Source organism: Haemaphysalis longicornis, unplaced genomic scaffold (assembly GCF_048455015.1).
Source record: "Haemaphysalis longicornis isolate Haplotype H1 unplaced genomic scaffold, Haemaphysalis longicornis Haplotype H1 scaffold_1, whole genome shotgun sequence".
Taxonomy (NCBI): domain Eukaryota; kingdom Metazoa; phylum Arthropoda; class Arachnida; order Ixodida; family Ixodidae; genus Haemaphysalis; species Haemaphysalis longicornis.
This window is the reverse complement of record NW_027526203.1, coordinates 115,811,714-115,826,265: the sequence shown is the minus strand read 5'-3', so window position 1 is coordinate 115,826,265 and position 14,552 is coordinate 115,811,714. Positions and strand designations below refer to the sequence as shown.

Here is a 14,552-nt window from a genome sequence, read left to right as displayed (position 1 = left end):
GGACACAGAGGTGGCAGTTTTAGAGGCGTCCGTATAAAATTCAGAAAATTGATACTTCTGCTGCAAATACAAGAAGTGCTGCAGAATTGCACATGTGGGAGCTCGGTTTTTATCTACATGTGTGAAGGATGTGTCGCATGATACAGGGCGGAGATGCCATGGTGCTATAAAATCTGTTTGAGAACTTTGTATGGTGTCTAAAAAGGAGACAGAAAGCTCTGACGCATCCTCTCTAACTCTGTAAGAGAAGGGCGCAGAGAACGATGGTCGGTTTAGGAGTAGTGCAGTCATAGACGTATCATAACAAGCCGATTTAAAAGGATGGTGTGGCATAGATGAAATTTTAAAAGCAAAAAGGAGATCTGTGTATGCTCGCTCACGTTGTAGGTTCCACTTATTACACTCCACATAGAGGCTTTCGACCGGGCTAGTCCGGAAGGCGCCACATGCCAACCGCAGCCCCAGATGAAGCACTGGGTCCAGCATTTTGAGGGACACTGAACTAATTTTCCCTTCGTTACAAAGTTCTCTGTAACGGACATTTCTGCTTTCTGTCTACAGCAGCAAGATTCTGATATTCATACATATCTAGTATGGGGGCTCATCCTTGCCTTAAGAAATAGACTAACTCGCCGTCGTTATTTTCACTACCTTTGCGCAGCTCCGAAGTGCGGAGAGACTGCCCACCACGGGTTCGAGTGATCCAAGCCGTATGACGGCAAGGACTGCACTCTCCGTGCGTGCGTGCGTCATTCGCTCCAAACTGAAGCGATAACCTTTATAGTACAGGGGTTGATGACGTGGAAAACCACGATACAAAAAATTGGCCGCGGATCTGCTCCGTCTGTTGCAAATGTCGACTTTTGTCAATATTTGCCGCGTAAATGCCTCCCTTCGCTTTCCCGCCTCCTCTTATGCTGTTCCTCTCCCGTCGCACTCCTCCCAAGATGAACAAGCTTAAATTTACCACGTTCTACTGCACCAGGCGGGTCCCTCTGTGCCAGCGCTGCCGTGCGGCGGGGACGCGTGTCAATCAGGGCGCCCTACTTCAACGTTTATAGAACCCCATTTCCTTACCTCACGTACGTTCCAAGCGGAACGTGGAACCTACCTAGTGGATCTTTCGTGACTGTTTGCGTTTGATTTCCGACAGCAGGCGACGGCGTGAATTTGGTTCTGCAGGGGACATAGTATTTCATTTGCTACCGCACAAATCAAGCATCCATAAAGGAACACTGCAAATATCCCTTGCGCATTGATTTTATGCCTCATAATTCCGTAATGTTTTGTTCTTGTTCAACAATGCTGAAAAGTACGAACATTTCCACCGGACTTAGACGTTTAGATTGGGCTGTGGGTATATAAAACTTCCGCAGCATGTTTCACTTTGGCCGGATGACTGAATCGAGTCGCAGAGAGACACACAGACAGACCAAAATTTTCCCGTTCAAGCCTCACAAGAAAGACTATCGTCTTTAAAACTCTACACGGCACTATCCACCTAGCCCCCGGGGGAAACACCCGTCAGCGTCTGCTCAGCCCGCCATAGGGCGGCAGTTAGCGTTCGCCTGCGTATGCCGACGCGACACTCGCTGAGGTAAGAGAATGGATGCCCTCTATACATTTGAAGCCTCTGGGGTATACCGGCCGGCACCAGCGCTCGTCCGGTGACCTTATACGGCGCCGGCCGTCCTAGCGCGAACGCGGGTCGACGCACCAAACGGGTAGAGAACGCCGGGAGACTCACCGGACTTCCTACGCAACAAACTGATGCAATCAAGGTATGCACTAATCAATACGGCGGGTGCCGTTACCTACCATGTAGCGAACAACAGGCAATGCAAGAAAGACCAAGAGTAGCCAAACTCATTAGTAATTACGTACCGTATGCTGCGCGTCCGAAGGCGGTCTCCCCGATCGCTCGCGCGCGCCCCGAGTAGCCCCCGTAGGGAGAGGAAGGAGGCGCTCCAGGATCGCCCTCTCCCCACTCAGGAGGACAGCGTCGTCAGCGTCTCCTCGCACCGAGTGGAGAGGTTTTCGCCCCCACAAGTATGAGCTTACAACTGCGATCCGTGTATCCGTCGAATTCTTCGATTTTGGAATTAATTTCTCCCACCAGAGCCACCTCTTCCGATTGTCTTAACTGTTCGTGGTCCCGATTAACGCAGCTCACCAGTTTTTAATTGTTTTCTCTAACCTATCCCGACCCTCCCCCGACACAATAGGCGACTCCCAACAGTGTTGGTTGTACCGCTATTGTGCCCTTTTAACCCGCGCCTGTTCTTCACCGTTTCCGTTTACTCTCTGCCAATTGTGGCCTTGTTCAAAGCGCAGGCCACACCTCCAACTTTCTTGCTACGTACTGTTCTGTTACAACTTTGCCATATACATGTATTCACACATTACCGGCTGCTGTTTTGAATCTTGAAAAAATGTTTCTGTAAAGGCGTACACTACGGTTTTTTAAAGACAAAAAATCTTTCTTGGGCGATTTTTTTGTCTGTCTGTCTGTTCCTCGATTCAGCCGCCCAGCCAAAAGATAAACGAATTCTTGAACGATACCTCTATAAAGGCCAAACATTTTGGTATTAATAAATGTCGTAGCATACTTTAAGCTTCTGAATATTGTTCAGCAAAAAGAAAACATTGGGCATATTTGAAGCAAAACATACACAGATAAGTTATACTAGTCCTTTTCTCTAAATTAGGAATACACGCGGGCGTAACTTTTGCGATACCAACGCGACGAACGCGTAAAAGGCAACATTTCAACCTCTAAGTACAGAAAGTGCTCCAGCTCAAGCCCGGAGTCCGTGGCTGGAGCGTTAACCAAATAGTAACGAAAGGGCCAACAGATGGCGCGCCAGCAGTGCGAACGCGTACGTGAATGCGAGCGAGTCAGTGGCGGAGCTAAAACCGAGAGGCAACAGAGAGATGTACCAGGAGGAAAGCTAGCGCAGGTAGAGAGCGCGCGTGTGAAGATGGATGCCATTCCGGGAAGCATTGGCGTACGGCGCGGTACAAGCGCACTGAGTGTGCCCAGATCCGGGGCGGGAAAACGGGAGGCCAGGGCCGCCACGCATGAGGCCGCTGGCGGACATGACAGCGCTGGTCACGGAAAGGGGCCGAACGCTGTCGTGGAAGAAGAGAAGGGGTGGCCTCCGGGCAGGAGCAATGCAGAGACAATCAGCAAGGAATCCCCGGAGGCAAAAACACCTGCGCAGCTAAGGGAGCCCAGGGAGCGTCGAGTCACCATTGTGAGTGGTTCGAACATGCGCGGGGCACAGCAGGTGATAACAAAGAGGGTAGGGGAGAACCAGAGTTGATTGATTGATTGATTGATTGATTGATTGATTGATTGATTGATTGATTGATTGATTGATTGATTGATTGATTGATTGATTGATTGATTGATTGATTGATTGATTGATTGATTGATTGATTGATTTATTGATTGATTGATTGATTGATTGATTCATTGATTGATTGTAGGGTTTAACGCGCCGACGCAACGAAGGCCATGAGGCGCGCCGAAGTGGAGGGGTCCGGATTGATTTTAACCACCTGGAGATCTTGAACGTGCGCCGAAATCTCGTACACACGGGCATTTTTGCTTTTCGCCTGGAGGACCACAGAGTTAAGGCTAGCACACTCCCCGGGAAGACGGGTAACGTAGTGATGACAAAGGCGAAAGACCAGGTGTGGGACACACTGACAGACAAGCACCAAGTGGTGATAATGGGAAGAGCAAACGGCTTGTTTCAGGGAAGATGACGAGGCATAACGAGGCAGGAATCAAAGGGGGTCTGTGAACTCAGGACGATCTCGGACGACGTCCAGATCGCGGTCTTCATGCTGCCGCAGGTTGAGGGTAAAGGAGGCCACGTAGCAAGAGCAGTGGTAGAAGCGCACCGGGAAATTTGCACGCTCACTAAAGCAATGAATTTTGAAGTGGTTGCCCTCAACCGGGAAGTGCACGGTGCGGGCCGGGGCCAGGCGTTTATTAGAGACCGAGTACATTTCAGTCAGCGTCTAGCGGAGAAGGTGTGAAGGCGACTAGCTGCGCGGGTGGTAGCTTCTTTAGGGGGCCCACGAGCATCCTGGAAGCTGGACTAGATTGCAGCAACATGAAAATGTGGCAGGAGTAAGCGATTGCGATAGAGTTCGAAAGTATAGCGCAAAGGAAAGTGCCCAAGGTAGCACACAGGGCGTACAAAAGCTTAGATTAGGGCATGAGGTGGCAATGCACGTGGGCGAAGAGCGAGCGACGTCCCACCGATAACAGACGCATATCGGGAACATCGCAAAATAATTAACTGAAAGAAAAAGCGAGGAGTGGCTAAGATTAACTACATAAACATGCACGGTGGCTGATTACGGGAAAAATGGTTAGCGGTTCACAGTCAACTAGAAAAAAATGGAAGTATGTGCCTTCACAGAAACTTTTCTTCGGGATTTAGAAGAGCCCCCAGTAAGGCATGAATTTATTTGGCAAGGCTGTAACAGAACCGTAGGTGCGAGGAAAGGGTCGGGGTCGGCATGCTTGTTGAACAGGGAGCCAATTGGCACTGAGTGAACCGAAACTACGAAGAATATATGTGAGTGAATGGCACGAAAGCGGGAAGAGAAACACTGTTGGGAGTCGCCTATCAGTGGTCAGGGATGATTGTGAGGTTAGAGAAAAGAATGAAAAACGGGTAAGCTTTATTAAGCGGGCCCTCGATCAGTTAAGACAATCGCGAGAGGTGATTCTAGTGGGAGACATGACGGGCCACATTGAGGACCTGGACGGATACACAGACCGCAATGGAAAACTCGTACTAGATGTAAGTGTGAAGAACATAACCTCAATGTAGTAAACACACAGAATAAATACGAGGAACAAATTGCTTCTGAACGAGGGGAAAAGCAGTCCAGTATAGACTAGAGCCTCCGATCAGATGGAGTGTATGAAAGGTTGACTGTAATAAAAATTGATACAAAAGGAGCCCACAGCTTAGGAAGTGACCTTAAATGGATAACTTTGACTTTCGGAAAAATGAAAGGTCAAAACCCGAAAACGGTTGTCAACGACTTGAAATTAAACTATCAACAAATGGCTAATATTGCCAGAAGCCTGGATACGGAAATCTAGAGACAGCCTACGAAAGATTGGGAATACAGCGAGCTGATTAGTTTCATTCAAGGAAAGATAAGGAATGCAAAAGAACGCAACTACTGGAAAGGAAAAAGACAGCCTGGAAGATGTGGAACAAGAAAATCAAGGAAGAAAAAAAGACAGCAAGGATGGAGAGAGCACAGGGAGGCCAAGTGAGTGGGAATGCTCGCAGAGGAAATAACTTTGGAGTGAAATTGGTACCACCTGAAGAAGCTTGAAGTGCAAAAACTTTCACCTAAAAAAATTAAACGAGAAAGTGTGTGATGGGTCTTGAATATACGGGCAAAGGATAAAGGCGCGCCGAGGAAGTTTGGAACCATGTAAAGGAACTGAGGAAAAAGACCGAGTAAGTACAACGTCTTGTCATAGACGGAGAAGGTCAGGTACTAAAACGGGAAGACGTGGTATTTCACATTCGCTCAATGATACAAGGAAAGATAAGAAGAACGGAGAGAGGACTACAGCATTTATAGAGTGCGGCAACTGAGGTGCGTACAGATACCGAGCTAATTTTGGAGAATCTAAACTGGAAAAAATCCGAAGAAAATGTTCCAGGTGATATGGCAACAGGGACGGATGAAACTCCTATAAGGCTGTTCAACCTACGTTTCCCAAAAAGCAAAGCACAACTGATTCGCGCAATCGAAAAAGTAATAAAAACATAAGCAAGCACTGGGCAATTGGCGTAAGAGCAGGATGAAGATAATCTATAAAGGCAAAGAGACAGGGCTGATGACAACTCATACAGCTTACACTTACAGATATTTAATTATTTGTTACTGACAGTACAGTACAGTACAGTACAGTAAAGTACAGTACAGTTACAGGTATTACAGGTACCTCTGTGGCATAGAGGCTGGCAATGCAAGCCATGAAAGCGGAACTAGTGAAGTGGATAGAGGTGAACGGCATACTGGAGAACTACAAAATGTATTCAGATGAGACAGGCGCTTAGAGGACAATTTGTGTGTCCTAACCCAATGCATGGCTCAAAATTGACCACTCTGTTCAATGGCTTCAATGTTCAATGGCTCAATGGCTCAATGTTCAATGGCTCAAAAGTGACCACTATGGATAGCACTTCTCGATATAAAGGGAGCCTATGACAATGTAGATAGAGAACTTCTATGGAGCATACTTCAGTGGTAGGGATTAGGCGAGGGCTTTATACAGCGGTTCGAGGGATTTCACAATGACAGCGAGGTGCAAGTTACGTGGGAGGACCGAAAGTGCAATGAACCGGTCCTCGCAAATAGAGGTTTAAAGCATGGTTGTCCTCTGTCGCCATTGCTGTTCATGCGGTACATGCGGTAAATGGAAAGACTAGAAAGAAAGCTTGAAGACAGTAAAATAGGTTTCAATCTGTGTTATAGCCGCAAAGAACAGGAAGTGGAACATATCCCGGGACTGATATATGCAGATGACATCGTACTACTAGCAGATACCAAACAGCGTCTGCAACAGCTCACTGACATATGCGGTGAATAAGCCACTGAATTAGGATTAGAGTTTAGCACAGCATAGTCAGGAGTTCTGGATTTTAACGACGAAGCCCGTAGCGAATCGGTATTCGTTCAACTATCAACAATACCGTGAGTAACGAAATACAACTATCTGGGCATATCGATAAACGAATGCCAGGCCTATCTAAAAACTCATGAAGAGTATTTAAGAATGAAAGGAAAAAGAAACGCCTCTATCATTCTGCACAGAGCACTATGGGGATATATAAGATATCAAGTAGTGAAAGGAATCTGCAAGGGTGTAATGGTACCGGCACTCACCTTTTGAAGCGCAGTAGTGTGTGTCAAATCATAGATTCAATCAGGGCTAGAAGTAAATCAGAGGGTCGTAGATCGATTGGCAATAGGACCACACAGTAAAACAACAAATTAGGCAGTGCAGGGAGGCATTGGATGGACCTCCTTTGAAGTGAGAGAAGCAGAGAGCAAAATATGTTTTGAAGAATGACTTAGAAATATTGATGACCAGAGATGGGCGGCCAAAGTGTTAAGGTATCGTTACATGAAAAGCGTGGACACACCATGGAGAAAAAGAACCAGAAGGCTCAGGACAAAGTATATGAAACCTGGAAGACCAGGGGAATAAGACGACCGAGGCAATAAAAAATGAAGTGAAAGAATCAGAGACAACGACCTGGAAAAAGAGGGTAGACGCAAAGAAGTCCGTAGATATCTACAGGATCGGAAAGCGGGAGATCACGAGGGAAAAGTTCTTTGATAATACCAAAGAGAGTGAATTGCTTTTCGAAGCCCAGGCGGGTGGCTTGCAGACAAAAACGCTTATCCGTGAGCCGGTACAGCAAGTACTGTGCGCAGGTTGCGGCAGGGAGCCAAAAACCATGCGACATATTGTATCGGACGGCAAAGTTATCCGTCCAGTCCTCAGTGAAGGAGCCATCCAGCTTCCGGAAGCCCTTGGCTTTAAGGTTGACAGAAAAGTGAATTTGACAGCTGTAGAGGTTAATAAAAGAAGCTTGGGAGGTTGGTGGGAAAAGAGCAGAGAACAATCTGGGAAGACATGCGAAGAAAGAAGTCAGACTAGTACAAAAATTCCATAAAGGCTGTTTGTTTTTTTGACGCGGTGATTGTACAGTGCGTTACGACTGAGGTCGCTGTGCAACCCCACCCCGTTACGAAGGGGAAGTCGCTAAGCATCATCATCATCATCATCATCATCATCATCGCGAAAAACTTAAGTGAATTCAGCAAACCACTACTGCATTTATCATTTGAGGCGCGAGACAGGACGGGAAGAGCGCGAGAGGTGTGCGGAAAAGAGGAGAGGCAGTTATCTGGCAGGGGTTGGGGACGATTATCGTCTTTCGAGGATATTTGCATCGAATCCAGCAGATACACGGCTAATTTTTTTCTTTTTGTAGGAGACTGTGAACCTCCAATCATTTAACCACTGCTCGTGCTCCTGCTGGTTGGACTGTATGCGTCATTTTCTTTATCGTTTGTTTCCTGTTCGGACTCGAACATCAGCAGAAAAAGCTGTTCTTTTTGTCCTTACTTTATTCTTGCAGGTGCTGGAGTGTTCCTCAGCATTTTTAACATGTTGTAATTACTGTTCCTTAGTCCACTTAAACTGAACAATTTTAGTCTGTCATTTGTGAGCGCCTTTCTATTGAGCCCCGGGCAAAGAGTTAGAAGGAGAAAGAACATTCCAAAACTACTAAATCTGGTAGCATACTTCTTACTTGTCAACTCTGTGCGGCAGAAAGAAAACGTTAGGTGTATTTGAAGTAAGATACAAACATATACAGGGTGTCCCAGGTATCATGAACCAAGATTTTAAAAAAGAGCAACGGCGCAACTCGACGAAAACCTAGTGCATAATGTTTGCAGTACTGTGCAGAAGCGGACAGTGATTTCTTGTTAATGATACTTAATTAATTGTAATTGATTATCTGACTCGAGAAGTACTGATTGATTAATTGATTGATTGATTGTAGGGTTTAACGCGCCGACGCAACGCAGGTGACGAGGCGCGCCGTAGTGGAGGGCTCCGGATTAATTTTGACCACCTGGGGATCTTTGAGGTGCGCCGAAATCTCGAACACACGGGCGTTTTTGCCTTTCACCTCCATCAACTCTAGAAGTACTACTCTCCTAAGCATGACTTACTCCAGTAGTTCGATTAGACCGGAACTGCTCTGGCTCTATGTACTTCTTTTGGAGGAATTATTTCTTCTTTTATCGGGGAGGCTGTATCAAGGGACAGACAGACAGACAGACAGACAGGCAGACAGGCAGACAGACAGACAGACCAAACTTTTTGCGTTTAAGTAGGACAAGAAAGATTATTGTCTTTAAGAACGCCCTAGGTATCGGGGCAGGGTAAAGGTCCTGCGGTGGATGTAAATTAATGCGCAGCCCTCCAGTTTAATACGTTTAATCTCGTTCCATACAAGTTACCGCAAACAAGGTGTTCTAGATATTTTACTTTAATCATAACAGTTAGCAAATGAAAGAAATCATTTAAATGAACGCTAAATAAAAGGAATCAGCTAAATCAAACGCCCATTTCGTTTGCCATAAGTTTCTTTTTCTTAACCCCAAATGAACGAATGATATTCTTGGTTTTAGGTTTCAGATACGGAGCCAAATACATTACGGCGCATCTGCCATTCAAAGCGTTCATTCTTTTTGCGGGCGTCTTTTTCCACGTACTTTGTGTGCTGCCCATCAATTAGAACACTGATCTACAAATAGGATTAAAATATATCCGCTAGATCGCATTGCCGGTGACCATATCAGCCCAGCAACAGATTTTCATAGTTACTGGTTTACAGTACATCATGATTCATGACGAGTAGCATGCTTTAAACCGAAATGCAAGCGTCAGCTAACTTCCTGCTGGGCAGTCATGTGGCGGGTACGTTTAGCTTGCAGTACTGACATGAGTGTTATTTTTATAATTATCATCCGCTGTGCGTAGATTAATTCCGTTATCACGGAAGGGAAATGCGGTTTCACTGATGAGTCCGTTTTTTTAAATGTACTCAAGATGGATGAGAACGGCTAAGATGCCACATGCACGTGGTTTAATGTTAAAGTGTAAGTTAAAAACTTGTAACTGTCTTACAAATTTTAGGACCCCTGGTACGACTTGCCTAATAAAGCACAGTGTACGTTGTGCATCCCCGGAAACAATTATTCTTGCGTTTAAATCATACCACACGGCTGCTTTCCGCATATACCAAGGGCAGCAGAAGTAGGACTGGTATCGAAGCAATCTGCACGCAGCAGCCAAAAAGGCTTCACCGGTTTCATTCATGGGGCCTTTCCAGAAGGCCTCTTGGAACGATAGCTTTCGCAGCAATTAGGTTGGCGTAATGGATGCAGTTGCCAGAAAATCCCCTGTTTCGCTGCTGACTTGTCCGCATGATCAAGATCCCATTTGCGAAGGTCTCGTATTCTATCTATTCCCCTAAAAGACTTGGCACAAGAAGCGACCAAAAAAAAAAAAACGTCGAAGCGATCTCTCTTCTGTTCCGGTTTTCCAAGGTCTTAGGAAGAGCCAGAAAAAGCAATGCCACCTCAATCGACGCACTGTCTGGCGTGCACCACTTGTGACGTAACCCTTCCTTCTCGCATATTTCTTTTCGTTTCTATGGCAAGATGGAAATTAAAAGGTCAAAATTTGTTTAGCTCACGCGGGTGAACCACGACGGGTTCGCTGTGAGGCAGGGGTACCGACTGGGGAATTGAACCACCAAGGAATCTTCGCATATTTCGAGACTTGTCCCGAAATCTTGACACGCAGGCATCTTCGCTTCCAGCCGGCTGAGAAACACGGCCGCTGCAGCCGGGATCGATCGCACGTCGTTGGGCTGAACAGAGCATTATTCACTGCGGTGGATGGCCAGGGAGAAACAGGGACAAAATTTCAATAGGAATTTGCAATGTGTCCTTTTCAGAAGTGCGCCAAAAGCCTGACCATCGGTTTCGGGCAGGCCAAAACGGCCAGCCGCGACTAGCCAACCACGAAAAGCCTGAACAACTATGACTGCCCATACGTTTTCGGCTCACTCTTTGTCAAGTCAATTGGAAACACAGTCCGAACATTCGCCCTTAATTGGCGACCTTTGATTACCACGACTCGTGAATTCAGTGAGCCAGTTAACACAGAGGAAACGAGATTACAGAAAAGTACCTATAGTGTTTCTTCCGTACAAGGCCCAACAAAAAAAGTGCAATGTCTTCCTATTGTGGCCCTAAATATTCGCTCTGGTTGCAAACAATGTTTGAATTTGTATTTAATATAAACATGGTCTCAAATTGATGTTTAACAAATGAACGGTATACAGTTGATCACAATGGCGTGTGCCATAAGACATTGAGGTCTTTGGACACACGCTATGGTAGAAGGCTACGGAATAATTCAGGCCACCGAAGTGTCACTACCGGGCTCCAAAACAAGCACAATTGCGATGTTTTCGGCTTCAATCACAAAAACAGCTCGAGAAGAAACACAGCGCCAACTTTACACTCGACAACAGTTGTTGAGCCAGACGCAACCGTATTGTCACGGGCACAATTACTCACACGCTGTGTCCTGCTGGCAGTGCATTTGCAGAGTACAATTGGTTTGCATCCATTACCTTACCAGTCAATCACCTTGAGTCTATTATTTCCTAGAGCACCGAATATACATCTTTCTAAAACTTACAACATCAAAGACGTGACAGGATTAACGCGTTCTCTTGCCGCGATTAAGCGCGCCATTACCCTTATACACATTATATACTTTTGAACTTTATTACATTGCAAGCAGCGTTCCCATTGTTCTACATTCATTTCACTACCGAACGTTATTAAACTCTGCGCAAAAGAGAGAGCACTTCGAAAAACCGCAGGCCTGCTGTAATCAGCAATGTCTGCAATTCTTCGATGCGTCACGAAGCGAAAATTGACCGCAAGAGGCCAGTCATACGGCCAATTTTCTCGGCTGATTTAACAGCGGGAAAAGTAGCCGCGAAGGACGCATAAAATTCAGTGCGGGTATTGAACAATAAGTTGAAGTCCTGGCAAAGTTATAATAAATATATGCACCATGCCACTCGTGGAAGTGTCGAGTTTTGAAACGCAATTTCCTACACCCGCGAGGAGCAGAAATATTTTTTACAAAATGAAGAAGTTAAGCAAGGAACTAAAACCATGTGTTGCAGGAGCATCTTTCTATGAAGCGAGATTCACGTCCAAAATATCCATATAACGCCCACTGGCCCATTTTGCGGGAAGCGTGCACTTTACCATAAACTGCCGGAACTGCAATAAACTACGCGCACGCCTAGGACAGGCCTGGCGGGTATTGCGCATGCCGCATTCGGCTTTTATAGAACCTGAGCCACCCAATCATATCATTCAAAAGTGCGCTTTCTTGTTGTTTTTAGTTATTTATTTTTACGCATCAGACTTTGCCTAATGCCTTGTAGATACCGTTCATGCTTTTCGAAAAATTGACGCAGCAGCATTGGCAGTAGTGTAAGTGGGCTAATTCTTGTGAGATCTACCTTACGTAACAACTACCTCCAGTATACAAAAATAAAACAAAATGTACACAGAACAAGTGCACACAAAAATTTTCGACATTTATTTTTATAAACATTGAATGACTGCATTATTCAAGGAACTATTGACGTTGTATCTCGTCTTATACTTCGTAACTGCGCAAAAAAGCCTGTATCATGCCTCAGAGACACAAGTTCTTGACACTTGCTCACTTTGGTAACCCTTTTGTTTTCCCTGTATATTTTATTCCCACCATAAATTTATTATCTTTGTGTAACGGATCGCAATATCGCCTGCAAGGCAGCAGCTTGTGATGTGTTATTTTGTTGGTGTTGTTACGTACATGTTTACAACTGGCGTACACGTCTTCAGCCCATTTAAAATTTTGAGAATGCCGATAAGTATTAATAGATTTCATCACTCAGTCTTGCCTAATTTATTATCTCATGAGTATTCCGTCACTATTCAGCACAAACTATCAAAGAACAGGTATGATAAACCATAAGTGGGGAGTAATTCGCACCCTCATAGGTTAACTAGAGCGTTCTTGTCATTATCCATTCGTCGTATGTTCGTTCCTCTTTGGCGTCAAAAGCGTTTATTTTGTGTCACTCCCAGCAACATTTATCCGTCCCGCATGCGAGATATATTCTTTCTGAGCGCGAAACAGCTTTGTTGCTTCGCAAATATAAACTTCCCTGGTATAGCTCCTGGCGTCAGAAAAGCGATCATCGTTCCCTTTCAAACCAACTTCGCTTCGGCAATTTGGAACGCTTAGTTCTCACATCGACGTTATAACTTCGCTAGAATAGGCGACTTTCTTACATTATTTTTGTTAAAGCAACAACAAACGGAATGAAGTATGCTTGTTGCTGCCCTGCCTATTACAACACTCATGTTTCGATATTGTGCAGGGTCCCGACCATGAACCACCCATAACTGTGTAAGCGGCTCTAGAGCATTCCTTCAGGGCAAGCCTGCCAGCCAACTAAGAAAAGCTAGCTTGCAGGCTTCCGCCACCCCTCACGTCTTTCCTAACGTTCTTGCATAAAGAATGCTGCTCTGCGTTGCCGTAACGGGAAATACCTGCGAAAGAGAGGCGTTTTACCGCCCGTGCAAGAGAGTGTCGCTGACCTGTACGAAGGGGCAGAAGGCGCACATGAAGTGCGGCAGGAGCCACCGTTGGAGCAGGGCTGCCTGGAAGTGGAACGGTATGGAGAAGAGGCCGATGATGATGTCGCTGATGGCCAGGTTGGCGATCAGATAGTTGGTCTCGGTGCGCATACGCCGCGACGTGGCCACGATCCAGAGCACGAACGTGTTCCCCACAACGGCCACCAGCGAGATGGCCCCATAGCAGATGGAGAGCAGCACGATGACCTCCACCGGAACCTCGTAGAGGCGCTCCTCGACGGCCGCAACCACCGAAGACACCGACGCTTCCAGGCCGCCTTCGGCATCGCCGCCACCGGTTGGCTGCATGCTCCAGCTCTCGTTTAGGCTCAGAGTCTCACCCTGCCGGTACGCGTAGGGCTCGTTGCCCGATGTTCGGGTTTGCAGAAGCGAGGAAGCCATTGTCTTTGTGCTCTTTTCGAAGCTCGACGGAAACTCAAGTAAATGAACGAGCAAGTCCCGTATGCCTTTCACATTGCGTTGCTTTGTTTCAGTGCTCCGTGAGTCTGGCAGTACGCGAAGAACAATGCACCTGCGAAACCACCAACGCCCTGCCTAATTAAATACACAATGACGTGCTGGCATCACAAGGCTGCGCCCGTGACACGCAGATCTTAAAAACGGCAAGACTGAATACAACGTTGGATGCAGCTGTTCGTCCGTCCGTTCTACGCGCTTTTCTTAATGAAACAATACAGTAGTTAGCGGGTGCACTTCGGCATCGTTGCTGCGTACACTGCGTTGCCAGTTCTCACTTCTTGCCGTGGTGCATATCCCGCACGTCGTTTCATCCTGCTCTGGCAGAGAACGGCATCCTTGTTTTCACACAGTTCGTGGCGTCCAGAGGCGACAGAAAGTAAACTTTTCTTCCAACCGAAAATAGCGGTAGAAAATAGGAAACAGTCTAGAAGACGGGGCCGCAACAAACCGTCTTATCACGGAAGGAAGAACGGCGGCGAGATGTTAGGTTCGCTGACGGAACGATCGCAGGGAGCGAATTCGTTCTCCTCCGAAGGCGGTGAAGGAAGTTGGGGAGAACTGGAAAGGCGAGAGGGAAGAGCTCCGCGTCCCAGACGCGCGCTTTCCGGCTGTCGGGCGTCTACTGCGGCCCGGGTCCTGCCAAGTTCGATGTCGGAGGCTCCGGGTCCAAAACCACGTGACTCCGAGCGCGCGGCCGCGCG

The 14,552-nt window shown here is 46.6% G+C and overlaps 1 protein-coding gene across 1 annotated transcript in view; it reads right to left on the bottom strand.

Moving 5' to 3' along the window:
- LOC144179489 (neuromedin-K receptor-like) overlaps window positions 1-14,150 on the bottom strand; it is a 331,891-nt gene extending 317,741 nt beyond the window's left edge. The window contains exon 1 of the mRNA XM_077707864.1: window positions 13,333-14,150. Coding sequence (XP_077563990.1) covers window positions 13,333-13,773 — 441 coding nt within the window. The 5' untranslated portion in view covers window positions 13,774-14,150. The remainder of the gene's footprint in view (window positions 1-13,332) is intronic.
- Window positions 14,151-14,552: the final 402 nt, after the last annotated feature.